Source organism: Schistocerca serialis, chromosome 5 (genome assembly GCF_023864345.2).
Source record: "Schistocerca serialis cubense isolate TAMUIC-IGC-003099 chromosome 5, iqSchSeri2.2, whole genome shotgun sequence".
Taxonomy (NCBI): domain Eukaryota; kingdom Metazoa; phylum Arthropoda; class Insecta; order Orthoptera; family Acrididae; genus Schistocerca; species Schistocerca serialis.
In genome coordinates this window covers 96,721,456-96,748,243 of record NC_064642.1, presented here as the reverse complement: position 1 = coordinate 96,748,243, position 26,788 = coordinate 96,721,456, and the positions used below count along the sequence as shown (strand labels likewise).

Here is a 26,788-nt window from a genome sequence, read left to right as displayed (position 1 = left end):
GCACGATTCTCCCACCAGGGGTCGATCAAGGTTTTGACGCTAGTAATTCTCAGGAACGGTGTTCAAATGGTTCAAATGGCTCTGAGCACTATGTGACTTAACTTCTGAGGTCATCAGTCACCTAGAACTTAGAACTAATTAAACCTAACTAACCTAAGGACATCACACACATCCATGCCCGAGGCAGGATTCGAACCTGCGACCGGAGCGGTCGAAAACGGTGTTCAAACTTCCGTGTAATGCATATTGTTTTACGTAGAGGCGTTGCTGAAAATATCGTCCATTTAAATTAGTCCAAAACTAGCATCTGCTAATGATTTTCTAACACGCTCAAAACAACCAGGTGTTTCAGCCATAATGGCTGCGTGCTGATGATTGTCTAACAGTCTCAAATAACCAGGTTTTTCACTAATAATGATTGCAACTTCCTGGCAGATTAAAACTGTGTGCCCGACCGAGACTCGAACTCGGGACCTTTGCCCGCGAAAGGCAAAGGTCCCGAGTTCGAGTCTCGGTCGGGCACACAGTTTTAATCTGCCAGGAAGTTTCATATCAGCGCACACTCCGCTGCAGAGTGAAAATCTCATTCTGGAATAATGATTGTATCTTCAGCCAAACGTGCAACGAGCTTTTTTTAGAGAGTCTGTTGGTGTGTCGTCTCCCCCCAGAAAAAGAAATTCCTAAGAGTGAGTCGTGAGAATGTGTTGGCCACTGTTGTAGTCCACCCTTCCCAAACCAACAATTGCGGAAAATATTATCTTAATGTTCTCTGATATCAACGGTAAAGTATTGTGGAGCTCCGTCTTGCTCGAATTAGAGTCCTTGACTGACTGCTAGCGGGATATTCTCCAACATTTCCGCCGCACGGGGTAGCCTCGCGGTCTAGGGCGTGTTGCCACGTCCGAGCAGGAGGTTCGAGTCCTCCCTTGGGCATGGATGTGTGTGCTGTCCTTAGCGTAAGTTAGTTTAAATTAGATTAAATAGCATGTAAACTTAGGTACCGATGACCTCAGCAGTTTGGTCCCATTAGACCTTACCACAAATTTCCAGTTTTTGCCAACATTTCCGGTATTACTACACGGAGAAAGATACAGTAATTTTCCCCATCGAGTGCGTTAGGCAGTAGACAAGACTTAAGCTAATGGTCGTGAAGAATATCGTGCTAAATCTCTGTTGATAGTAGAACACTCGAGATGTCTTGGGATCCTTCCATAATTATAGCTATTAGTAATAATGTGTTTTTAGGTGGTTAGTACTCCCAAGTACATGTGGCGAGAGAAAGCCATCCGTTAATGTTCATTTCTCCCCAGCACAGTAGGTTAGGCATTGAAGTGAAGTGTGGACGCGTGGACGCAAACCGGTTACTCTATGCTGACATGCATATTCCACTTAGTGGAGTAGTTGCGACCATACAGAAAACAGAAAACATTGGATCCTAAAATTTGTGACGTGTTTGTGGGAAGATTGTTCTATGCAGAGAAAATATAACTCACACTAATGTGTGTACATATTAGGGTGCCACATACAAAAACATCTGCGCCTATACCTGTTTTATATATATATATATATATATATATATATATATATATATATATATATATATAAATGTGTGTGTGTGTGTGTGTGTGTGTGTAGATATATAACCAACACATTAATGTACGTACGTATGAGGGTACCACATATAAAAATATCAGTCCTTATACCTGTTACATATATATAAGCACGTGACAGAAGAAGCCACACTGATTTCATTTTCAGACATGGCGTTTAATATTAGACTGCTTGAATGCAGAAGTGATTCTGAACTTGAAAATGTGGCTTTAATCAGATCTGCACATTCTTCTTTGCTTTGACTAATTTATGCAAGATAACAGTATGGCGTGGTAAGTGGCAGCAGACTTTAAATAATGATCCACATGAGTACTAAAAGGGATCCGTTAAATTTCAGTTTGAGGATAAATCATACAAATCTAAAAGCTGTCAAAGCAGCGAAATAACAATGGATTACAATTACGGACAACCGAAACTGCAAAAATCACATAGATAATGTTCTGATGAAGGCTGACTAAGAGTTTTATTGGTAGAACACTTAAAAAAGATGCAACACGTCTGCTCTTTTGGAGTATTGCTGCGAGGTATAGCCTCTTTACCGGATAGAATTTGTTCAAATGGCTCTAAGCACTATGGTACTTAACATCTGAGGTCATCAGTCCCCTAGACTTAGAACTACTTAAACCTAACTAACCTAAGGACATCACACGCATCCATGCCCGAGGCAGGATTCGAACCTGCGACCGTAGCAGCAAAGCGGTTCTGGACTGAAGCGCCTAGAACCACTCGGCCACGGCGGCCGGCTCTGGATAGAATTGATGAAGCTCGTTTTGTATTATCGCGAATTAGGGGAGATGGTGGCACGGATATGATATGCGAGTTGGAGTGCCAATCATTAAAACAACTACGTTTAAATTTTCATCGCCTCCGAATGCGAAAATATTCTTTTGCTGCCCATCTCGTAGGGAGAAATGACTATAGTCACAAAGACAAATCAGAGCTCGCACTGAAAGATTTAATATTCGTTTTTCCCGCACGCTGTAGAGTGTGGAACATTAGAGAGAGTGTGAAAGCCGTGCGATGAACGCCAGCCGTGGTGGCCGAGTGGTTCTAGGCGCTTCAGTCCGGAACCGCGCGACTGCTACGGTCGTAGTTTCGAATCCTGCCTCGGCTATGGGTGTGTGTGATGTCCTTAGATTAGTTAGGTTTAAGTATTTCTAAGTTTTAGGGGACTGATGACCTCAGATGTTAAGTCCCATAGTGCTCAGAGCCATTTGAACCATTTTTTTCGTGCGATGAACTGTCTGCCAGCCACTTCAGTGGGAATTGCAGGGCAGTCATGTAGCTGAAACTTCCTGGCACATTAAAACTGTGTAGAGCATTTGCCCGCGAAAGGCAAAGGTCCCGAGTTCGAGTCTCGGCCCGGCACACAGTTTTAATCTGCCAGGAAGTTTCATACAGGGTGTTTCAAAAATGACCGGTATATTTGAAACGGCAATAAAAACTAAACGAGCAGCGATAGAATTACACCGTTTGTTGCAATATGCTTGGGACAACAGTACATTTTCAGGCAGACAAACTTTCGAAATTGCAGTAGTTACAATTTTCAACAACAGATGGCGCTGCGGTCTGGGAAACTCTATATTATGATATTTTCCACATATCCACCATGCGTAGCAATAATATGGCGTAGTCTCTGAATGAAATTACCCGAAACCTTTGACAACGTGTGTGGCGGAATGGCTTCACATGCAGATGAGATGTACTGCTTCAGCTGTTCAATTGTTTCTGGATTCTGGCGGTACACCTGGTCTTTCAAGTGTCCCCACAGAAAGAAGTCACAGGGGTTCATGTCTGGCGAATAGGGAGGCCAATCCACGCCGCCTCCTGTATGTTTCGGATAGCCCAAAGCAATCACACGATCATCGAAATATTCATTCAGGAAATTAAAGACGTCCGGCCACCCTGATTTAGGTTTTCCGGGATTTCCCTAAATCGCTCCAGGCAAATGCCAGGATGGTTCCTTGGCACGGCCGACTCCCTTCCCCATTCCGATGAGACCGATTAGCTCGCTGTTTGGTCTCTTCCCCCAAACAACCCAACCAGAGACTGCGTATTTGCCTTTACGTGGGGTGGCTCAGTGCTCGTGCAGCGAGGTAACGCCGCCGACGTGCGCAGGTGTGGGCCCTGGTGTGCCTGGCGGCCGTGGCGACGCTGTCGCCGGCGTCGCCGGTGCCGCCGCGCGTGCTGCAGAGCGCCACCAACCTGGCGGTGGTGCCGCGGGGGGCGCTGCCGGCCAACCTGACGGTGCTGTCGGTGGCGCTGCTGCCGGACCCGGCGGCCGCCAACGTGACGGTGCTGCCGCTGGCGCCGCCCACGCTCGACGCACTGCCACCCGGCGCCGTCTCGCTGGCCGAGCAGCTGCCGCTGCCCGAGAAGCCAGACCTGCCGGAGTCCGCCGCCCCCGGAGACGCGTGAGTACCGGTCACCAGTTACCTACATTATGCTAAACATCGTGAACATCGCTGCCTGCTACGGGGTTGGTGTGGTCAGGGTGCGAGATACCATCAGCACCCTACTTGAGAGCGTATTGAGACCGAGGTACCCGCCGAGGTACGGTTGCCATCGCCGGAAAAAATTACACTACTGTCCACTAAAATTGCTACACCAAGAAGAAATGCAGATGATAAACGGGTATTCATTGGACAAATATATTGTACTAGAACTGACATCTGACTTCGTTTTCACGCAATTTGGGTGCATAGATACTGAAAAATCAGTACCCAGAACAACCACCTCTGGCCGTAATAACGGCCTTGATACGCCTGGGCATTGAGTCAAACAGAGCTTGGATGGCGTGTACAGGTACAGCTGCCCATGCAGCTTCAACACGATACCACAGTTCATCATGACTAGTGACTGGCGTATTGTGACGAGCCAGTTGCTCGGCCACCATTGACCAGACGTTTTCAATTGGTGAGAGATCTGGAGGATGTGCTGGCCAGGGCAGCAGTCGAACATTTTCTGTATCCAGAGAGGCCCGTACAGGACCTGCAACATGCGGTCGTGCATTAATCTGCTGAAATGTCGCCAAACACGGATGCTTCCACCACGACGCTGTAAACAGAACCTGGATTCATTCGAAAATATGACGTTTTGCCATTTGTGCGCACAGGTTCGTCGTCGAGTACACCATCGCAGGCGCTCCTGTCTGTGATGCAGCGTCAAGGGTAACCGCAGCCGTGGTCTCCGAGCCGATAGTCCATGCTGCTGCAAACGTCGTCGAACTGTTGGTGCAGATGGTTGTTGTCTTGCAAACGTCCCCATCTGTCGACTCAGGGATCGAGACGTGGCTGCACGATCCGTTACAGCCATGCGGATAAGATGCCTGTCATCTCGACTGCTAGAGATACGAGGCCGTTGGGATCCAGCACGGCGTTCCGTATTACCCTCCTGAACCCACCTATTCGATATTCTGCTAACAGTCTTTGGCTCTCGACCAACGCGAGCAGCAATGTTGCGATACGATAAACCGCAATCGCGATAGGCTACAATCCGACCTTTATCAAAGTCGGAAACGTGATGGTACGCATTTCTCCTCCTTACACGAGGCATCACAACAACGTTTCACCAGGCAACACCGGTCAACTGCTGTTTGTGTATGAGAAAACGTTGTAGGTGTCGCCACCGGCGCCGAACTTATGTGAATGCTATGAAAAGCTAGTCATTTGCATATCACAGCATCTTCTTCCTGTCGGTTAAATTTCGCGTCTGTAGCACGTCATCTTCGTGGTGTAGCAATTTTGATGGCCAGTAGTGCAATAGACTCCTTTTGAGCTTTCCAATTCAGTTAAAATTTATTGTTACAACAGAGCCGCATGTTGTAAATGAATATCAATATCAAAAGCGGTTCGGAGGTACCTCAGGTATCGACCCATTGCTGAAACACCCAAGTTAGTACGTGGTACAGCCTCTGTCAGCTAGTCGAACGTACACATGGCTAATACTAAACTCCTCCCGAGCAGGCTCATAGCCGTCACTGGATGCGGATCTGAAGGGGCATGTGGTCAGCACACCTCTCTCCCGGCCGTATGTCTGTTTCCGAGACCGGAGCCACTACTTCTCAGCCAAGTAGCTCCTCAGCTGGTCATACAATGGCTGAGTGCACTCCGCTTGCCAACAGCGCTCGGCAGACCGGATGGTCACCCATCCAAGCGCTAGCCCAGCCCGACAGCGCTTAACTTCGGTTGTTTCACGGGAACAGTTGTTACCACTGCTGCAAGGCCGTTGGCCATGACTAATACTGTCTTGCGTAATTTTATCCCACAACACGGACGGCGTCGCAATGGGAATCCCATTAGCTTCAGTTATTGCCAACCTCTTCACGGAGTACATCCTCATCTACATCTACAAATTCAAATGGCTCTGAGCACTATGGTACTTGACTGCTGAAGTCATCAGTCCCGGCCGGCCGGAGTGGCCGTGCGGTTCTAGGCGCTACAGTCTGGAACCGAGCGACCGCTACGGTCGCAGGTTCGATTCCTGCCTCGGGCATGGATGTGTGTGATGTCCTTAGGTTAGTTAGGTTTAATTAGTTATAAGTTCTAGGCGACTGATGACCTCAGAAGTTAAGTCGCATAGTGCTCAGAGCCATCAGTCCCCTAGAACTTAGAACTACTTAAACCTAACTAACCGAAGGACATCACACACATCCATGCCAGATTCAGGATTCGAACCTGCGACCGCAGCGGTCGCGCGGTTCCAGACTGTAGCGCCTAGAACCGCTCGGTCACTCCGGCCGGCCTACATCTACATCCATACCTCGCAAGCCACCTGATTGTGTGTGGCGGAGGTATTGAGTACCTCTATCGGTTCTCCCTTCTATTCCAGTCTCGTATTGTTCGTGGAAAGAAAGATTGTCGGTACGCCTCTGTCTGGTCTCTAATCTCTGTGATTTTATCCTCATGGTCTCTTCGCGAGATTTACGCTTGACTCCTCGGTGAAGGTATTTTCTCGAAACTTCAACAAAAGCCCGTACCGAGCTACTGAGCGTCTCTCTTGCAGAGTCTTCCACTGGAGTTTATCTATCATCTCCGTAACGCTTTCGCGATTACTAAATGATCCTGTGACGAAGCGCGCTGCTCTCCGTTGGATCTTCTCTATCTCTTCTATCAACCCTATCTGGTATGAATCCCACACCGGTGAGCAGTATTCAAGCAGTTGGCGAACAAGTGTACTGTAACCTACTTCCTCTGTTTTCGGACTGCATTCCTTAGGATTATTCCAATGACTCTCAGTCTGGCATCTGCTTTACCGACGATTAATTTTATATGGTCATTTCATTTTAAATCACTCCTAATGCCTACTCCCAGATAATTTATGGAATTAACTGTTTCCAGTTGCTGACCTGCTATATTGTAGCTAAATGATAAAGGATCTTTCTTTCTATGTATCCGCAGCACATTACACTTGTCTACATAGAGGTTCAATTATCATTCCCTGCACCATGCGTCAATTCGTTGCAGATCCTCTTGCATTTCAGTACAATTTTCCATTGTTACAACCTCTCGATATACTACAGCATCATCCGCAAAACGCCTCAGTGAACTTCCGATGTTATCCACAAGGTCATTTATATGTATTGTGAATAGCAACTGTCCTACGACACTCCCCTGTGGCACACCTGAAATCACTCTTACTTCGGAAGACTTCTCTCCATTGAGAATGATATGCTGCGTTCTGTTATCTAGGAACTCTTCAATCCAATGACACAATTGGTCTGATAGTGCATATGCTCTTACATTGTTCATTACACGACTGTTTGGAACTGTATCAAATGCCTTGCGGAACTCAAGAAACACGGCATCTACCTGTGAACCCGTGTCTATGGCCCTCTGAGTCTCGTGGACGAATAGCGCGAGCTGGGTTTCACACGATCGTCTTTTTCGAAACCCATGCTGATTTCTACAGAGTAGATTTCTAGTCTCCAGAAAAGTCATTATATTCGAACATAATATGTGTTCCAAAATTCTACAACTGATCTACGTTAGGGATATAGGTCTGTAGTTCTGCACATCTGTTCGCAGTCCCTTCTTGAAAACGGAGGATGACCTGTGTCCTTTTCCAATCTTTTGGAACGCTACGCTCTTCTAGAGACCTACGGTACACCGCTGCAAGAAGGGGGGCAAGTTCCTTCACGTACGCTGTGTAAAATCGAACTGGTATCCCATCAGGTCCAGCGGCCTTTCCTCTTTTGAGCAATTTTAATTGTTTTTTTATCCCTCTGTGGTCTATTTCGATATCTACCATTTTGTCATCTGTGAGACAATCTAGAGAAGGAACTACAGTGCAGTCTTCCTCTGTGAAACAGCTTTGGAAAAAGACATTTAGTATTTCGGCCTCTAGTCTGTCATCCTCTGTTTCAGTATCATTTTGGTCACAGAGTGTCTGGACATTTTGTTTTGATTCACCTACCGCTTTGACATAAAACCAAAGTTTCTTAGTACTTTGAGAACATCGCTCCTGCAAAGCCTAGTTATTTTTATCGTTACGTCGACGACACATTCATTTCCTGGCCTCATGGGAGTGAAAAGCTGGGAGAATTTCGCAGCCACATCAACAGTATCCAAGATAACATCAGATTCCCGATGGAAGTAGAGACAGATGGTGCCTTGCCTTTTCTAGACGTCCTCGCCGCCCGTAAGGAAACGAATCTTTCAGCCACAGTTTTTATCCGAAACCCACCTACACAGACCGATATCTGCATGCTACCAGCTGTCACCACCCTTCGCAGAAAAGTTCTGTTCTGAGGACATCGCTGCATGGAGCGGAAGCCGTTTCAGACGCTGGAAACCTTCCAAAGGAACTGAGCCACTTTCGGAAAGTCTTCGAAGAAAACGGCTGCAACAACCGCCAGATTTCGCAAGCCATCTTGCAGAGGACCTCCGATGAGGGCACGAAGAAGCTTGCGTTCTTGCCGTTCTGTGGCCCAATAACAGGAAAAATCAGCCAGCTTTTAAAGAAGCATACAATCTATACGGTTTTTAGGGCACCAGCTAAAATTCGACAGCTAATGACGGCTGTGAAAGACGATGTTGGACTCAGAACGCCAGGAGCATATAAAATACCATGTGGGTGTGGACAGTTCTATATCGGATAGTCTGTACGTACTATTGAATAGCGCCGTGTGGAACACGAAAGATGTTTTCGCCTACGGTATATTGATAAATCAGCGGTGGCGGAACATGCTTTGGAGAATGGACACCGTATTGAAATTGTAGTGTCGGCAGACTTGCCAACTCTACGTACACTAATAGAAAGAGGCGGCCAAGATGCACGCGCTAACTCACGCAGGGTGGCGTGAGATCTGAAACAGGATATGTAATGAATGCTATAAAGAAAAGTACGTATCTGCTGGAATACTTAACTTTAATCCATCATTTGTATACAGCGTTCTTGATGATACAAGTGAGACTCTCTCTAGATAAATGCAATGTAGTGCTAATGGCGTCTTCCTAGGTCGTAGCCATGGACTTAGCTGAAGGATATTCTAACTAGCATGCTCTGCAAATGAGCGAGTCTTCGTCCGTGTAGTCGCTAGCAAAGTCTTCCGTACAGCTGGGGCGAGTGCTAGTCCGTATCTCGAGACCTGCCTTGTGGTGGCGCTCGGTCTGCGATCACTGACAGTGGCGACACGCGGGTCCGACATGTACTAATGGACCGCGGCCGATTTAAAGCTACCACCTAGCAAGTGTGGTGTCTGGCGGTGACACCACAGAAATTGCGGAGACATCTGTTATTACGCCGACTACTAATTTTTGGGACAGTGTTATAAAAGAAGCGATCGAGTTAAAAATTTCTGACAACATTCGCAATAAGAAAGGCGACCTGTAGCTAAACACAGCTTGGAACCCGACCATCGGAAAGTTGAAACGGGCGCGGCAAGCGCGCAATGAAAGCATTACCATAAATGGCGCTGGAACGAGCACCAGTGACGTCACTGAAGACAGCGCGGCTGTATAAGAAAGGCAGCAGCAATCATTCGGCTGTCACCACTTAGAAATGGCAGAGGAGAACTCGACCGAAAGCTCGTGGATTTTAAACCACTGGACGCGGCTGGAACTCCGAGAAAATTTTGTCATGTTATGCCACGGCTGCTCGAACTGGTCACTTACTTCTGAAAGAGTTGTTGGTTGACGAGTCGCACGAGTCACTTCTCCTCCTATCAGACACGTGCTCGACTGGAGACAAATCTGGAGATTGTTCTGCCAAAGGGAAGTTGTTGCGCGTCTTTCAGAGCTCGTTGAGTTTCACAGGCGTTGTGTGTGGGAGGATTATCCTACTGGAACAAGACATAGCTTTCCTGTTATAAGAACGGCAAAAGAACGTGGCCTAACAACATTCTGCATGTGTACGTTGTATGGACAAACCACCACCACTTCTGTGCAGGCAGAATCTGCTTTCACCGTTGAACACCAAGGCGCACCATTCCATCTGCCAAGTGATCCTCTGCCAAGTGAGCCGTGCATGTCGATACTGTGGCGTGAGTGGAAGACGGGCTAGAGGTGTGCATATTCATGGTCCCACTTCTAATAATCAGTTCGCATCAGTTCGTATCCGCACATCAGGGCTCACAAGCTCTCTTATCCGTGCTGTGGTAGCTGTACGATCTGCCACTTCTGGCCTTACAATATGACGAACCTAGCGGGTGTCTGTGCTGCGTGGATATCCAGTACCTCTTCTACGTGTATGAGTATGTTGATGTGACTACTGATAGCAGTATCGTTCCACAAATGATGCAGCACGTCCAACGTGTGGGACACTTCTCCAAAAGGAACATCTCGCCACTCGAAAAGCCATAGTTTGACCTCTTTCATACTCACTCATTTGGCTGTAAGTAGCAGGAGTGTATTTCTGTGGCATGGTTGCCTCCTTGCTTTACACATTTGCACCACACTGAGCCCTCTGGCTGTGAGCATTCCTTATTAAATAGTAGACACATATGGCAATCTGGTTGCTATGCCACTGTGCTATCTATTTGCAGACGAAGTTTAAACCATTATCAGTGCACCTACTATCCCGCAGATGGCATATGCCATCGTCAGATCCAAATCGACGTCGTCTTTCCAGGTGTACAATTTTTTCCCGGCAGTCTATATAAACAGGGCGACATGGGCAATTCATCCTTTCTCTTCAGATGCAGACATACACTTGACCTCGTACAGGAACCAGCCACATGCCACGAGTATTGAGGATAATGGGCAGGGGCTCTTCGTCAGTCGTGTGTAGATAAGTTGAAAGTTTGATTCAGTCAGGGACGATGTCCGGATGGCTGAAACGATCAGTTGGCTCGTAGCCTTGACACGAGGCGGATGTGCTCAGCGCTTCGAGCAATACTCAGAGAGCTTGATTTTGTTTACACATCAGTGTATGGTGCTACGCCGCTATCTTCCTTGCCCAACGTAAAGTCCCGAGCGACTGGAAAAAAGCGCAGGTGACGCCTTTATATAAGAAGGGTAGAAGGACGGATCCTCAAAATTACAAACCAATATCCTTAACATCGGTTTGTTGCAGGATTCTCGAACATATTCTCAGTTCGAATATAATGAATTTCCTTGAGACAGAGAAGTTGCTGTCCATGCATCAGCACGGCCTTAGAAAGCATCGCTCCTGCGAAACCCAATTCGCCCTTTTTTCACATGATATCTTGCGAACCATGGATGAAGGGTACGATGACATATTCCTTGACTTCCGGAAAGCGTTTGACTCGGTGTCCCACTGCAGACTCCTAACTAAGGTACGAGCGTATGGGATTGGTTCCCAAGTATGTGAGTGGCTCGAAGACTTCTTAAGTAATAGAATCCAGTACGTTGTCCTCGATGGTGAGCGTTCATCGGAGGTGAGTGTATCATCTGGAGTGCCCCAGGGAAGTGTGGTAGGTCCGCTGTTGTTTTCTAACTACATAAATGATCTTTTGGATAGGGTGGATAGCAATGTGCGGCTGTTTGCTGATGATGCTGTGGTATACGGGGAAGTGTCGTCGTTAAGCGACTGTAGGAGGATACAAGATAACTTGGGCAGGATTTGTGATTGGTGTAAAGAATGGCAGCTAACTCTAAATATAGATAAATGTAAATTAATGCAGATGAATAGGAAAAAGAATCCTGCAATGTTTGAATACTCCATTAGTAGTGTAGCTCTTGACACAGTCACGTCGATTAAATATTTGGGCGTAACATTGCAGAGCGATATGAAGAGGGACAAGCATGTAATGGCAGTTGTGGGGAAGGCGGATAGTCGTCTTCGGTTCATTGGTAGAATTTTGGGAAGATGTGGTTCATCTGTAAAGGAGACCGCTTATAAAATACTAATACGACCTATTCTTATGTACTGTTCGAGCGTTTGGGATCCCTATCAGGTCGGATTGAGGGAGGACATAGAAGCAATTCAGAGGCGGGCTGCTAGATTTGTTACTGGTAGGTTTGATCGTCACGCGAGTGTTACGGAAATGCTTCAGAAACTCGGGTGGGAGTCTCTAGAGGAAAGGAGGCGTTCTTTTCGTGAATCGCTACTGAGGAAATTTAGAGAACCAGGATTTGAGGTTGACTGCAGTACAATTTTACTGCCGCCGGCTTACATTTCGCGGAAAGACCACAAAGATAAGATGAGAGAGATTAGGGTTCGTACAGACGCATATAGGCAGTCATTTTTCCCTCGTTCTGTTTGGGAGTGGAACATGGAGAGAAGATGCTAGTTGTGGTACGAGATACCCTCCGCCACGCACCGTATGGTGGATTGCGGAGTATGTATGTAGATGTAGATGTAGTTCCGACCTGCAATGACATCTTACCGCCGTGCGACTATAAACATCATCTTTCAAGAGGAACATCCACGACCTCGAACGCACAAAGTGGAACAGTTTATATGTGACGAAGTTGTTCTGACACTTCAGGGTGTCGTAGGAATTCACTTCTCCATCACGAGCAGCGTCGTGTACATCAAACTGCGGACCGAAGAGCTTTGCCTTAATGTTGTGCGATGTTTCACCCAAGGACTGAAATTCAACTATCCTGATGGCCACCTCGGAGTCGTTCCTATTGTTCACGGAGGATTCAGCCTCCGCCGCAAGCAGAATGTTTTCGAACTTCCTTTTGAGGTACAACAAGACGTGGTCGTATGAGCCTCTGTCCGCTCCTCCGCCCTCTTTAACCAGACTGTTTGCTGGATGAGAGTGACTCCTTCTACTGAAAATCTTGTGCCACTGTTGTTTACGAAGCAAGAGGAATATAAAAGACATCATTCAACTACACATTCTTCAGATACAAACTTCAACAATCGGTTTTATTTTTATGCGATATTCAGGATATTTATTCGCGACATTATGTTCATCACTCTTACAGCACATACAATTATTTTGTAGATTGGCAGGAGAATCTATATTTGTGTGTCACTTGTTAGTGGATTCATGATACGTCTCAACCGTTGTGTCAATGCCCACAACTGTTCCATTTGAGAAATTCTAGTTTTCATCTTTGACTCAAAACGAGCTGAAATTTTTTCATTGTTGCACATTCAGTGCGTTTAGAACTATTCATGGCTACAGAAATCACATCGAATTGTATCGTAATAAATTTAAAAACCTATCTACAGTCTGTTCTCTTTGTAATGAAAATATAACGGGTGTTTTATGACTTGCGAGACGATATAGGAGCCATTTAGTGAACGAGACAGCACACAATTAAAACTGGCTGGCTAATCAATTCCTTCATTCTGCAGGTACGTGCTGTCGCATGTCATCATCGAAGTCGGAGTCTTGGACGATGACAATTCCACGGACAATGGGACGTAAGTAACACGGCTTTACTATACACCTTACACTGTCATAGTTATTGTCGTTCTAACAATAGCTATTGTACTACTCGATTTTCTTACCTTCATACCAATCGCCTCGTCTCACTTTCATACGCTACCGTAGACAGATCATGTGTTCTGTAGAATTTAAGCTTTGTATCCTTCCCTCTTATGTTTTTCAGAGTAACTGTATGGCGTCACAAAAAACAAACTTTATGTTTGTTTGCATAGCCATATTTCACAGCAGCTGATATGTATCAGTTAATATTCTTTTGCTGCAGTTAAAAAGTATTTTTCACTAGAAGCATTTCACTTTTATCTATGAAGCGTGTTTTGTGGCTATTCTGGATGTTGTTGTTGTGGTCTTCAGTCCTGAGACTGGTTTGATGCAGCTCTCCATGCTGGATATGTGGTATAAATAATATGTCTCTACAGTTTGGTATTTATAAACAGCACTTCTTTATAAAATCAACATGCAATTTATTTACAGTGTTTTTATCTCTTGTTTCTTTCATTTTTACCAGCAGTGAAGCCGGAAAAAACCTGGTTACACATTCAAATATCAATTTAAAAAAAAAATGGTTCAAATGGCTCTGAGCACTATGGGACTTAACTTCTGAGATCATCACTCCCCTAGAACTTAGAACTACTTAAACCTAACTAACCTAAGGACATCACACACATCCATGCCCTAGGCAGGATTCGACCCTACGACCGTGACGGTCCCGCGGCTCCAGACAGAAGCGCCTAGAACCGTCCGGCCACCCCGGCCGGCACAATTTTTCACCTTTTATCAACCTCCTGTTTTTTGCTCTGCGTTTTTGCACTTCACTTCACTTTCGTGATTCTCTCTCTCTCTCTCTCTCTCTCTCTCTCTCTCTCTCTCTCTCTCTCTCTCTCTCTCTCTCTCTCTCTCTCTTCCTCCCCGCGAGCACCTGACAGCTAACAAAAATAGTCTTCACAGGGCTGGCTATGCTCAAAACGTACACAGTACACGAATGAGTATACATAAACACTGTGCTGAGTGCAGAATGCATGCAGCTATTTCCCTTTTTCTAGTTTACAAATGTGAAGTGGAAAAAACACAAATGCAGAGTATGAAAAAGTGGGTTAATAAAAGCCAAAAAAATTGCGAAAAATGAACTTGCAACGAGGTTTTCTTGGACTTCAATCAGTGGTTTTTTAGAAAACGCAAACAAGAGGCACCGTAAGTAAATTGTATGGCAAGTTTAGGAAGAATTGCTGTTTACAATAAACTTTTTTTGAGATATTAGTCTTCTTCCTATACAGACTAGAATGTAAAGGCACATTATGCACACACTATTTCAAGATTTCCAGATTGACCACAGAAGATGCTTAGCAAATAAAAAAGAAACGTGCCTGTTGAAAAATAATATATAAGTGTAGTAACAGTATTTAACTGTAGCAAGACGGAAAAAACACTTTTTAGACCGAAAATAATAGAACTTAAATTAAATCGCAGAAAGCTGTTAAGTGATGATTGAATCACGACCGATTTCGCTGCATTAAAGCAGCATCTTCAGGTGATTCTACTGGAAAGGAAACCGTACTTGTAAAATATATATAATGTCACGTAGAAAAAGGTGTAATTAGATGAATGACGAACACTAACTTCATTTAACGAAAGTTTATTCAGCACTTGCACATACAAGAGCGCGGAGGGTACTGCCTCCGGCCAGGAAACATACGGTATATACATTTACAGAACATTCCAGTACAATAATTCCTGTCGTTTGTGGATACTTCTAGAAAGTACTCGAATCGAATATAGAAATTAAAAATTTTACAGTCGGGGTGAGTTATGGACTCACGATCCTCCGTGCAACAGTTTTGTATCACAGCCACTACACCTCAAAACTACTCAGCTTCTTCTGCGATACTGCTCCGTTCGTAAGAGAACAGCGTCTCGGTGTTACGTCGTCCTAGTCCGGGAACGAGTCATTGGTCCTGCATACTCCGACTCCCGATGACTGATTCTCGTCCTGGCGGTGATCTGCTTTGAACTTCTTTTGCCGCTACGCTCTTCGTCACCTTTCCGCTTGTTGCCTGTCGCTGGAGCTTCGAATTTACTCTGGGTTGCAGGATCCTTATAGGGCTTCATTCGAAGGAAGTGGACCGTATCTCTGACTTTTCGTCGTCTTGTGTCGGGGTCGAAATCTTCAACTTCGTAAGTTACATCAGACAACTGTCTCACAACCTTATAAGATCCAAAGTAGCGCCTGAGGAGCTTCTCAGAGAGACCAACTTTCCGAACAGAAGGAAGATCCAGATGAAGTCACCAGGCTGGTAGGCAACAGAGCGGTGGCTCGCCTCATACCTTCGGCAATCGTTTTTCTGAGCCTGCAGCGTGCGGAGTCGAGCTAACTATCGAGCTTCCTCAGCTCTGGTTAACACCTGGCCGGTGTAATCGTCGTCCAAATCATCAGGATGTAACGGAAACACATCTAAGCGCATATGTTTACGAGTCACTGGCAGCCACCTCTTTCCAAACGGTTCAAAGTTTTTCTTGCAAAGTAATCCATTAACTACCTTAAACTGTCCTTTCACATCCTCTGACCGATTTAAGGCAAGCATAATTTGAGATATCTTGGGGTCCTTCTTCTGCTTGGCAGAAAGATCCTGGAGTGCAGCGAGACAGTCACTATCTTCATCAAAGTCTTGCACGGGGTTTCTTGGGAGACAGTCGGCATCTTGGTGTTTTCTTCCGCTTTTGTACACTATGGTAATGTCATACTCTTGAAGACGAGTCGCCCTGTTGGATCCTTAAGCCCTGCCAACCAACAAAGTGAATGACGGTCTGTAACAACTGTGAATGGCCTTCCATAGAGATACTGTCGAAATTTTCACATGGCTCAGATCACAGCAAGGCATTCTCTTTCTCTCGTTGAGTAGCCTCTCTCGACGTTTGTAAGTGTCCTACAAGCATAGACTATAATATTCTCTTTTCCATCCGAAATTTGCACCAGAACAGCACCGATGCCATACCCGCTGGCATCTGTGTAGTTCTGTAGGTGCTCTCTCATCATACAGACCAAGTACAGGATCAGTCGTCAGAGCTTTTCGCAGCACATCGAAAGAATCTTATTGAGCACTACCCCAGATAAATTTAGCATCGGCTTTTAACAACTCTTGGAGTGGCCTGGCTTTGATACAAAAGTCTTTGATAAAATGACGGTAATAAGAACATAATCCAAGGAAGCTTCTCACATCTCTAATACTTTTAGGAATAGGAAATTCTGTTATACCATTTCTGGGTCTGGCTGCACACCTTCATTTAACACAAGGTGTCCAAGTATTTTGATTTATTTTGCTCCAAAGAGACACTTTCTTGGATTAAGTTTCAGTCTGCCTTGTTGGAGACACTTACGAACGTCCCTCAGTCTTTTTACGTGTTCATCATATGTCTCTGAGAAGACTATGGTGTCATCTAAATAACAAAGACACATCGTCCACTTCAGGTGACTTAGAAGATTATCCATCATTCGTTCAAAAGTTGATGGTGCATTACCTAAACCAAACGCCATTACCTTCAACTCATACAGGCCCTCAGGGATGATGAACGCAGTTTTCTTGCGATCGGCATCACCTACTTCGATTTGCCAATATCCCGAGTACATGTCCCTGGTTGAGAAAAACTTAGCCCCCTCCAGACAATCTAGTGTATCGTCAATTCGTCCTTTTTAGTTATCTTATTAAGCTTCCTGTAATCAACACATAAGCGCCAACTGCCATCCTTCCTCCTGGCGAGGACCACTGGTAGCGACCATGGGCTCTGCGAAGGCTGAATGATGTCATTCTTCATCATTTTCTCTACATCATCGCGTATTATTCGACTTTCCGTTGCTGACACACGGTATGCTCTCTGTCTTATTGGTTGATGGTCTCCATTGCTAATCCAGTGCTTCACCGCCGATTTGTCTAATTTGCTCTTCGCCTGTGGATTGAAGCTTTCAGAGAACTCTTGAAGAATGGCAACTAGCTTCTTCTGTTGTTCCTAAAGTGAGATCTGGTGATAGTCGAGCTAGAAGATCTAATAGTGATAGCGCTAATTTCACCCACAGACTCGGCCTGGGAGGTTTCTATGACGCTCAGCTGTTCTTCAATTAAGGGCTCAGCGTTTCCTACCCCCATGCGTCTTGGAAGGATCTGCGGTTCTCGGTGGCAGTTATCTATCCACAATTCACTGAATCCGTTCTTAAACGAGACGACAGAGGCTGGGATGACCAAGTTATTCTTCAGTGGTATGCTCCTCTTACATTCCACTACAAGATCGGTGGGTTGATGCATGACATGGTACGTGACAGTTACCTTTCTAGCGCTGACTGCAGGAATGATCACTTCATCCAGCACACATAGTCTCCACACACTCGGATGCGCATCGTCTTGTCCACATTATCTCATCTTGTCTAGCATAAACTTCGAGCGACCACAATCTACGTATAATTGCCTGAGAAGCTTCCAAAAAGTCGCATCCGAGAATGGTGTCATGACTACACCCTTGTAAGACGATGCATTCAAAGGGCTGTGTATGGCCACTTATACCCACACGAATGGTACATCTTCCTGTAGGTTTTACGTATTTCCCATTAGTCACCTTCAGCAGAGATGTTTTGCTGTCGACGAATACGGTTTTCTCCAACTGGCGACGGTACTTCTCCTACTACAGTAGTACAAGTTTATATGCCAACTAGCTCTGCAGATGATGAAGACATTGATGAAATGTATGATGAGATAAAAGAAATTATTCAGGTAGTGAAAGGAGACGAAAATTTAATGGCCATGGATGACTGGAATTAGAGAGTAGGAAAAGGGAGAGAAGGAAACATAGTGGGTGAATATGGATTGGGGGAGAGAAATGAAAGAGGAAGCCGTCTGGTAGAATTTTGCACAGCGCATAACTTAATCATAGCCAACACTTGGTTCAACAATCATAAAAGAAGGTTGTATACATGGAAGAATCCTGGAGATACTAGAAGGTATCAGATAGATTACATAATGGTAAGACAGAGATTTAGTAACCTGGTTTTAAATTGTAAGACATTTCCAGGGGCAGATGTGGACTCTGATCACAATCTATTGGTTATGAACTGTAGATTGAAACTGAAGAAACTGCAAAAAGATGGGAATTTAAGGAGATGGGACCTGGATAAACTGACTAAACCAGAGGTTGTACAGAGTTTCAGGCAGAGCATAAGGGAACAATTGACGGGAATGGGGGAAAGAAATACAGTAGAAGAAGAATGGGTACCTCTGAGGGATGAAGTAGTAAAGGCAGCAGAGGATCAAGTAGGAAAAAGACGAGGGCTCGTAGAAATCCTTGGGTAACAGAAGATATATTGAACTTAATTTATGAAAGGAGAAAATATAAAAACGCAGTAAATGAAGCAGGCAAAAAGGAATACAAACGTCTCAAAAATGAGATTGACAGGAAGTGCTAAGCAGGGATGGCTAGAGGACAAATGTAAGGATGTAGAGGCTTATATCACTAGGGGTAAGATAGATACTGCCTACAGGAAAATTAGAGAGACCTTTGGAGAAAAAAGGGCCACTTGTATGTATATCAAGAGCTCAGATGGAAACCCAGTTCTAAGCAAAGAAGGGAAAGCAGGAAGGTGGAAGGAGTATATAGAGGGTCTATACAAGGGCGATGTACTTGAGGCCAATATTATGGAAATGGAAGAGGATTTAGATGAAGATGAAATGGGAGATACGATACTGCGTGAAGAGTTTGACAGAGCACTGAAAGACCTGAGTCGAAACAAGGCACCGGGAGTAGACAACACTCCATTGGAACTACTGACGGCGTTGGGAGAGCCAGTCATGTCAAAACTCTACCTTCTGGTGAGCAAGACGTATGAGACAGGCGAAATACCCTCAGACTTCAAGAAGAATGTAATAATCCCAATCCCAAAGAAAGCAGGGGTTGACAGATGTGAAAATTACCGAACTATCAGTTTAATAAGTCACAGCTGCAAAATACTAACACGAATTCCTTACAGACGAATGGAAAAACTGGTAGAAGCCGACCTCGGCGAAGATCAGTTTGGGTTCCGTAGAAATGTTGGAACACGTGAGGCAATACTGACCCTACGACTTATCTTAGAAGCTAGACTGAGGAAAGGCAAACCTACATTTCTAGCATTTGTAGACTTAGAGAAAGCTTTTGACAATATTGACTGGAATACTCTCTTTCAAATTCTGAAGGTGGCAGGGGTAAAATACAGGGAGCGAAAGGCTATTTGCAATTTGTACAGAGACCAGATGGCAGTTATAAGAGTCGAGGGATATGAAAGGGAAGCAGTGGTTGGGAAGGGAGTGAAACAGGGTTCTAGTCTCTCCCCGATGTTATTCAATCTGTACATTGAGCAAGCAGTAAAGGAAACAAAAGAAAAATTCGGAGTAGGTATTAAAGTCCATGGAGAAGAAATAAAAAGGTTGAGGTTCGCCGATGACATTGTAATTCTGTCAGAGACAGCAAAGGACTTGGAAGAGCTGTTGAACGGAATGGACAATGGTTTGAAGGGAGGATATAAGATGAACATCAATAAAAGCAAAACGAGGATCATGGAATGTAGTTGAATTAAGTCGGGTGATGCTGAGGGAATTAGATTAGGAAATGAGACACTTAAAGTAGTAAAGGAGTTTTGCTATTTAGGGAACAAAATAACTGATGATGGTCGAAGTGGAGAAGATATAAAATGTAGACTGGCAATGGCAAGGAAAGAGTTTCTGAAGAAGAGAAATTTGTTAACATCGAGTATAGATTTAAGTGTTAGGAAGTCGTTTCTGAAAGTATTTGTATGGAGTGTAGTCATGTATGGAAGTCAAATGTGGACGATAAATAGTTTGGACAAGAAGAGAATAGAAGCTTTCGAAATGTGGTGCTACAGAAGAATGCTGAAATTAGATGGGTAGATCACATAACTAATGAGGAGGTATTGAACAGAATTGGGGAGAAGAGGAGTTTGTGGCACAACTTGACAAGAAGAAGGGACCGGTTGATCGTACATGTTCTGAGGCATCAAGGGATCACAAATTTAGCACTGGAGGGCAGCGTGGAGGGTAAAAATCGTAGAGGAAGACCAAGAGATGAATACACTAAGCAGATTCGGAAGGATGTAGGTTGCAGTAAGTACTGGGAGATGAAGAAGCTTGCACAGGATAGAGTAGCATTGAGAGCTGCATCAAACCAGTCTCAGGACTGAAGACAACAACAACAACAACATGATGCTCCAGAGTCCACAAGAGCTTGGGATGATCGCCCATCCATGAGAACATCGACGTAGTCTCCTATCATTTTTGTAGTGATCAACGGCGGGGGATTTTTCTCTTCGGCGACCTCACGTCCAAGGAAGGTCGCACCCTTTAGATTTCCAGGTTGCGGCGGCTAGGTGATTGGCTGGAGCTTCTAAACGGCGCTAGAGACCTTGATCGGCGTGTTGGGGAGCGTCCTCTCCAGCGGCTAGCTTGCGGCGACGGTGACCTACGTCGTCCTGCACCCACATCTCTTGTTCATCTTTGTCGTCCCGGAATTGGCGTCATCTAAGATCGGTCTGCTGTCTTCTGGCGCGGGCGTCGTCAAATATCCGCCACATTTATTGACAATAGCGCACCACAAGTTCCGGTCGTCCGCAGGGAAACATGCTGGTTGGTTATCCTGGGTCCTCCAGACGTCAGTCTTCCTTGGTGCCCAAACAGGTTGTTCATGTGGCATTTCAGGAACGTAACTTCGCCTGGGTCTTGACTTTTTCACCGTTTTAAAGGGAAATGAAGGACGAGAGATTGGGTTCAATGTCTGTTCCACTTCCTCCCGTATGACCTCTTGAAGCGTCTCGGTTTTTTGTTCTCCGTGCAATCCAAGTGCCTTCTGAACATCCTTCCTCACTGTCTGACGAAGAACACTTGAGAATCAGTTCCTTCCTCCATCACAGACATCGATACGACGTTTGGAATACGTTCAGACTTCTTGTGTTTAATTCTTTTTTGATGCATTGTCGCGATACACTGGCACCAATTTATGAAGTCGTCTGCTGTCGAAACCTCCTTCAGGAGTAAGGCTTGATACATGTCCTCCGCAACACCCTTCATGAGATGTGCAACCTTATCTTCCTCCTTCATTCTAGGATCCACTATTTTACACAGCTCCAAGATATCTTGAATGTAGGATTGTGTAGTTTCTCCTGAACGCTGTGCCCTGCACTTTAATTAATCTTCAGCCTTGCATTTCTGTCTTTGTGTGTCGCCGAAAAACTTGCGCAGTTCCACCTGAAATACTTCCCAGCTTTTGAACTTCTCCTCGTTGTTCTCATACCATTGCTTGGCAGTGCCCTCCAAGTAGCAAAATACGTTAGCCAAACACACAGTGTCATCCCATTTGTTAAATTTGGCTATACGCACATATACCTTCAGCCACTTGTTTGGATTTTGGCAATCGTCACCAGAGAAAACGGAAGGATGTCTGATGTGGTGGCACACAGTTGCTGTCATCATAACGTCCTCTTCTTCTTCTGTCTCCGATCGATGGCGATCTGTTGACTATGGCTCGAACTCGGGTCTCTCGCCATGTAAACGGCGGCTCTGTCGTGGCCTGATGGGAGCCACTGTGTCGTCGATAATGTGCGCTATCACAAGTTCCAATACCCAGCGTCTCCACTAGAATAATGACACGTAGAAGAATTGTTCGTAGACACAGAATGATATGCCAAGAAGAGGATAAGTCATAAACAAAGAATAACCGACAGAGGATTGGGGCAAATAGTGCAGGGCATTAGGCGCTATGTCAAAAAGAACCGTAGTTAATGCAGTAAATATGATTAAAATGTAATACAAGAAGCATAAAAGACGGTACCATCAATGCAGCGTCTGTCCGAGGAACATAACATATTAACCAGCCCCGTTTCTACAAAATTAAAAACCCCCAGGAGGCTAAAATTATGCCACAATAAAAATTCGGAAGCGAGAAAGTAATGAAGCTGTTGGGCCCACACGTGCTCCCAGTTGCAATTGAATGCAGATGAAGAACAAACTATTAAAAATCTTATAAGATATAAACTTTGCTTAAAACACCAAAAATCAGAAAAAACGGAGAATGAACATCAGATAATAGGCAACCCTACTGATAAAGGAAACCCTAGCACCAGGAAACAGATTAATGAACCGCCTAACATAACTTCTGTGTCCAAATAAACCAGTACACGAAATTTACATATCCTGCAGTTGATTGCTGCGAGGATACCACACAGGAAGCAGTCGGCTGTGTTCTAAACTGGCGAGGATCACCGTAAGACCGGAGCGGCTATTGTACGATGGAAGACCACAACATGTGATAGGTGCTGCGGGATTTTATTCAAGTTCAGTTTACCGTGCATTTCAAGAGCTGTGGCTACTCATATTACAAAGTTATATGTAATAAAATATCGCTGCTTGTTCTAAACAATTCTTGATGTAATGCGACTTCTTCCTTTAAGCGCTGTAATGTCTGATTTTATTCGATAGGAGGGTATATGAAGGATTGCTTCAACTTTCTTCTAAGAGACTTTTATTGGCTATCATGTCCCCTAATTACTGGTACGATGTGACGTACCCTCCGCCATGCACTAAACAGTGGCTTGCAGAGTACAGATTTAGATGTAGCTGTAGATTTCACGAACCACTTACGTCGTAAATAAATCTCTCCTTTTATATTTTCTTCAAGTGATTTCGGTTATACATTATTATTTTCATTCTAGTATGAAAAGACAGTAAATCTTGCTTGTTTGATTTCAGGGTCGACTATGACGATGCTTTATTGGATCCTAAGGCAGATCCGATCCAAGAAAAGCAATACGAAGCGCTCAAAGTAGAACCGAATGAAAACAGTAATAAACATGAAACTAGCAACGCCGACAACAAGGAGGGTGACGTGAAGAAACAGGACAAGGAAGAGGATGGGAAGAACTGTGAAGACGAGACAGACAAAGGAGACGGTGATAAGAAAGAAAAGAGTAGTGCAAGTGGCGAGAGTGAGAAGAAAGAAGAGGAGAAGCCAGAGCCTAGCAAAAGCGAATCGACTGTAAGCGACAGCGGCAAGGAAGAGAATACCGAGGGACCTAGTAAGGGTGATGCAGCCAAGGCGGGAAGCAGCAAGGAAGGAAAGGAAGAAAAGGCTGCAGCCACGAGAGAAGGGAAGGCCGCCGATGTTGTGAGTGGCAAAGAGAAGTCAGCAGCAGCCGCTGGCAGCGAGAAGGAAGCTGAAAGCCAAACAGCTGAAGGCGCGGAAGAAAAGGCTGCAGCTCCTAGCGAAGCGAAGGCAGCCGATAGTAAGAGTGAGAAAGAGAAGACGGCAGCGGCTGCTAGCGGCAACAAGACAACTAAAAGCCAGAGCCAGACAGCTGAAGGCGACAGCGCCAGCGGAGAAGCACAAGCCAAGACCGAAACCCCGTAGCGCCGTCCGAGTCTCGCCGGAGGCGCAATGGCGGTAACCTAGCAACCAGAAGCTGCTGCCAACCCCTCCGCGCAACGCCTACACCGAATCCGACGACTCTCAGTTCCCTCACCGGACTCGCACACGCCACTGGAAAGTTTCTAACAAAGGATTCACCAAAGTGATTCACACGATCAACGTGAGAGACTTACAGGAAGCGTGGAGGAAAGAGAGTGCCTCATAAGCCGGTCGCAGAGCGACGTGGTGGAGAGTGGACTTCGATGTGTCCGTTCGAGTGTCGCCTGCACCCTGGTGTGACCTTATCCTCACCACCAGAGCCTGCGATCTGTTCTGTGTACAGTGAAAATCGCTGATTTGTAAATAAATATACATTCTACCCGCCAGTAACTTTTTATTTCCTGATTATCCTTTTATCTGAGCAGCGTGATTCAAACTTTCAAAAATGGTTCAAATGGCTCTGAGCACTATGGGACTTAACATTTGAGGTCATTAGTCCCCTTGAACTTAGAACCACTTAAGCCTAACCGTAGCTTTCGCGCGGTTCCAGACTGAAGCGCCTAGAAACGCTCGGCCACACCAACCGGCAAACTTTCATTGTCATTGATGTTTATATTGTACTTATGGTTTCAGAATTGTACAACAGTAGATTCTCTCACTGGGTAACACCGCAAACGTTACTAGGTAACGGTAGTTCAGGACTGTTACAAACTCTGCCGCGAGGGATATGTATGAAATGAGTTAAATACACTCAAACGAAATGAATGGATCGATGATGTAGCTTGCAGTCACATAATTTCATGCATTCGATTCATTTCATTTTTTTCACTTTGCTGGAAATTGTAATCACTCAAAAGCTGACTGGGAAAACAATTTGATAGATGGAGAAAGATGTAAAATTTATTTAGGGGCAGTTCTAAATGCTTCCTATGAAAACTGCGTAGGTTAAAAAGTATCGGTACATAATTCTACCATAAGGGAAAAATATCACACTTTCTGGTAACAAACTGACCTGACTTCTTCGAGGATGCTCACACAGGCAAAAGCCTCAGTTATTACGATTCTGCTGTAGCAAGAATTAGCACTGCGCTATATTAAGCTAGAAATATAAGCTGTGTAATATAACGTGGCGAAAATGTTTTTGTATTGTGAATGTTAAGATGTGTATCGTTGCTTAACACAAGAAAAACAATATACCACGTCATATTACGGATATCCTCCACCAAATAAATAACACGTATCTTGTGTAATCCGGGGTGCTGCTTCTTAATGCTGCCATAGGTTCCTCTTGATGTTACTGCATCATCACACGGGAATCATGCAATGATTGAAATAAGTTCCAGTATTTCTTGTTCACAAAGAGTTTTATTTCGCACGCTAGATGTTCGGCGGCAAACTACATGTGTAAAATTAACTTAACGCTGTCTCATGACTGACGTAAGACTGACCTCTTAAGACTGCCCTATGGCGGTGTACAAATCGCCTCTATTTATATGGTTTTAAACAGAAACTGTCATTGTTACATATTAAATTTTTAGATTTATACAATTAAAATTTTTACATACATCTTCCCAAATTACATAGAAATTTACATGAATGAAAAGTGAATAATTTCATACAAAGACAGGGAAGAATCTGTTTCTATTAGGGCCACTGTAACAATATATTTCATTGATTTGCATATACCTTTTTACTTACTAAAAGGATGATCACCCTAGCATTTTGAGGTGAACAGAGGGATTAGTTTTATTGAATGAAAGTCCTAGATTCAAACAATTAAATTTTGTACGAGTGAAACTTTACATTTCTATATAGTCGTAATTACAATTCCATTAACTAATACCAATTAAAATATGAGTATGCTTAATTCTGAGCGAAAAATCATCATGTCATATTTCTGTTAGGGACACAAACAATTTTTAGCTTGAAAACATGAAAGTAGCTGACTCTTGACGGCCAGAAATATCGAAACTTTAATCGTTAACTACTCCATAATTACAATAGCAATTTTATTCCTACTCTGTGCCTGTAGTTTGTATTGCGCACAAATTGTGATGGTACATTAACTTTTAATCCAACATGTTTCCTTCATTCTGCATACTGGTGAGGCCCAACGTAAACAATGTCAGAACATTAGCTTAAATTAGTACAAATTACTAATTTGCTGCAAAAGAAATCTTCGGTGTATTCGTATCCAGATAACCAGAAAAGACAAAATCAAACCAGCATTTTAAATTGGTGTAAATCACTGGTATTACGCATATTCCCTCTTTGGGGGAGTGGGAATGAGACTGGAAAAGGATACAGGATCCCAAAATGGTTGTGGTATTACTGCAGAAAAGTCCACACGTTCAATAAAAAGAATAAAGTGGAGGTTACATCATTCCTTAGACACGAATTATTTGATTCAGCCAGTCAACAAATATAGAAACTGTTGCTCATGTTGAAACAGTAGCCGTCTAAGCTCATAAAAATTTGTACGTATCCCACAAATACCCTTCTGTATAGAGACATCAGAAAGCATCTTAACGCCGCCTACCGCATAAAAGGTTGAAAACAAAATATCTAAAGCCACTATTACGCAGATACTAATTGCAACGCGCTCAGCTAAGGAAAGGGTAAAGCGTGAAGCAGTGGATAATTACCGTAGCAAAATATTATCGCTGGATCTGTCTCAAAACCCCCAGTAATTTTGATCATATTCAAGGCTGTCAAGCAGAAAACACTCGGTGTCCTGACACTTATGGACGAGGCAGGAATTGAAACAGTCAGCAACAATACAAAACCAGAAAAGTGGAATTTTACCTTCACGAAACGTGAAACCGTGTTAGCTTTTGTCTCCAACGTTAATGATACGCGGCCAAAGTCAGTGAAGTCATACAAATATTTTGTCACTTGTAGGATACTGCTAAATCGCATTTCCTTTATAAAACAGATTGCGTAAAA

The 26,788-nt window shown here is 44.4% G+C and overlaps 1 protein-coding gene across 1 annotated transcript in view; it reads left to right on the top strand.

The window, feature by feature from the left end:
* The window catches only part of LOC126481768 (uncharacterized protein DDB_G0286299-like), a 29,241-nt gene extending 5,186 nt beyond the window's left edge, over positions 1 to 24,055 (top strand). The window contains exons 2-4 of the mRNA XM_050105722.1: positions 3,730 to 4,025; positions 13,327 to 13,395; positions 23,188 to 24,055. Of these exons, the coding sequence (XP_049961679.1) occupies positions 3,730 to 4,025; positions 13,327 to 13,395; positions 23,188 to 23,845 (1,023 nt within the window). The 3' untranslated portion in view covers positions 23,846 to 24,055. The remainder of the gene's footprint in view (positions 1 to 3,729; positions 4,026 to 13,326; positions 13,396 to 23,187) is intronic.
* The last annotated feature ends 2,733 nt before the right edge of the window (positions 24,056 to 26,788 follow it).